The sequence below is a fragment of the Condylura cristata genome, unplaced genomic scaffold, assembly GCF_000260355.1.
Source record: "Condylura cristata isolate star-nosed mole 26May11 unplaced genomic scaffold, ConCri1.0 scaffold00028, whole genome shotgun sequence".
Lineage (NCBI taxonomy): Eukaryota > Metazoa > Chordata > Mammalia > Eulipotyphla > Talpidae > Condylura > Condylura cristata.
This window is the reverse complement of record NW_004567129.1, coordinates 11,326,568-11,327,970: the sequence shown is the minus strand read 5'-3', so window position 1 is coordinate 11,327,970 and position 1,403 is coordinate 11,326,568. Positions and strand designations below refer to the sequence as shown.

Here is a 1,403-nt window from a genome sequence, read left to right as displayed (position 1 = left end):
AGATATAATGGTTTCAAAACAACTGAATCGAGTCTGAATGTGTCCACGTGAACGTTGAAAGAACACATTCAATCACTCAAAAATCAAAAGGAGACTCAGCTCCCCCTGCATGTTCTACACACTAGCCAGCGTCCCTGAGGGACGGTGAACACACATCTCTGTGGAATCCTGCCTGGTAACAAATGAGAAATAAGAGGACGTGAGTTTCCCATGTCCACACCACATGTGATGGCCCAGGCCTCAGGCCTCAAGTCTGTGATGCCCACAGAGACCAGCCCTGCATCCTCAGGCAGGAGCCGGGCCCGCAGCCTGCTGTGGACTGAGCAGGAGCCTCATCAGGTCTCACGTCCAGCTGCCGGTCACAGGGAAGCAAAGGACACAGGGGCCTGGGAGGACAGCAGAGCTGCCTGTGGGCGGCGGAGACTTCACATTCAGGGTGGGCAACCGGGTGAGAGGCAGGCAAGGGGGAGACTGCGTGGGTGGTCTGGGTGGGGGTGCAGGGGATCAGGGGGAGAGAGGAGCCTGGAGCATGTGGGGAGGGACAGCCCAGCCCGGGGTCCTCCTGGTCCCAGGCCCACCCTGCTGGGAGGACTCATGGGCTGGCCTGCAGCTCTCCCGCCTTCCACAGAGCTCCTCTGGCACAGCCCATTGTCTACTCAGGCTGAGACATGAGGCTGCAGCAGGTGTGTGGACTCTCCCCCAGGGGCCCCCTGAGCAGGGAGGCCCAGACCCAAAGGCCTCAGCTCCTGACAAACCCAGCCCACAACGATGCACTTGCTCCTGGCAGAGAACTTGTCACCATCTTTGGACAAGACAACAGTAGTCGCTGTCCCTGAGATATTAATAGGAACAGCCATCTTCAGCAGGGTGATGTTATTAAAGACATGAGTCATAGGGTGACGAATAACCTGTGGGTTCCAACCAACAGAGAAGATTAGAGTAATGAATCCCATGTGGGACCTCAGGGGGACAAGTATCAGGGGAGGCCAGGACAGCAACAGGGCTCCGTATGCTCCCCGCAAACAGTCTTCCCAATTCCAGGCCCCCAACCTTCAGGGGTTATGCACTAGAACCTGACATACCTTGGCAACCTCTATTCGATGCATGATATTCTTATTTGAATGCGGGTTATACATCCCCACAACAACCCAGTCAGATGTCCTAGAAGGAGGAGGTGTGTGAGACTCAGAAGGAGGCCCCTGCCCCCTGCCCCCAGGACCCTTCCTCACGTGACATTGCAGGTGGCACTGGTGAGCACCCATCTCCTGTGGATCAGGGAGCCCCCGCAGATCAAGGCGCCACTGGGACTCTGTAGGAAGAAGGCAGGGTCACACTGGCAGGCCCCCAGTCCCCGAGTCTGCAGAGCAGCCCCCTACAAGGGCTTTCTGCCAGAGAAACCACTC

The 1,403-nt window shown here is 57.3% G+C and overlaps 1 protein-coding gene across 1 annotated transcript in view; it reads right to left on the bottom strand.

Moving 5' to 3' along the window:
* Positions 1-359: 359 nt before the first annotated feature.
* Positions 360-1,403, bottom strand: part of LOC105854160 (chymotrypsinogen B2-like) — a 9,691-nt gene continuing 8,647 nt past the window's right edge. Inside the window, exons 8-10 of the mRNA XM_012730459.1 lie at positions 1,230-1,309; positions 1,083-1,161; positions 360-407 (exon numbers count right to left, since the gene is read on the bottom strand). Of these exons, the coding sequence (XP_012585913.1) occupies positions 360-407; positions 1,083-1,161; positions 1,230-1,309 (207 nt within the window). The remainder of the gene's footprint in view (positions 408-1,082; positions 1,162-1,229; positions 1,310-1,403) is intronic.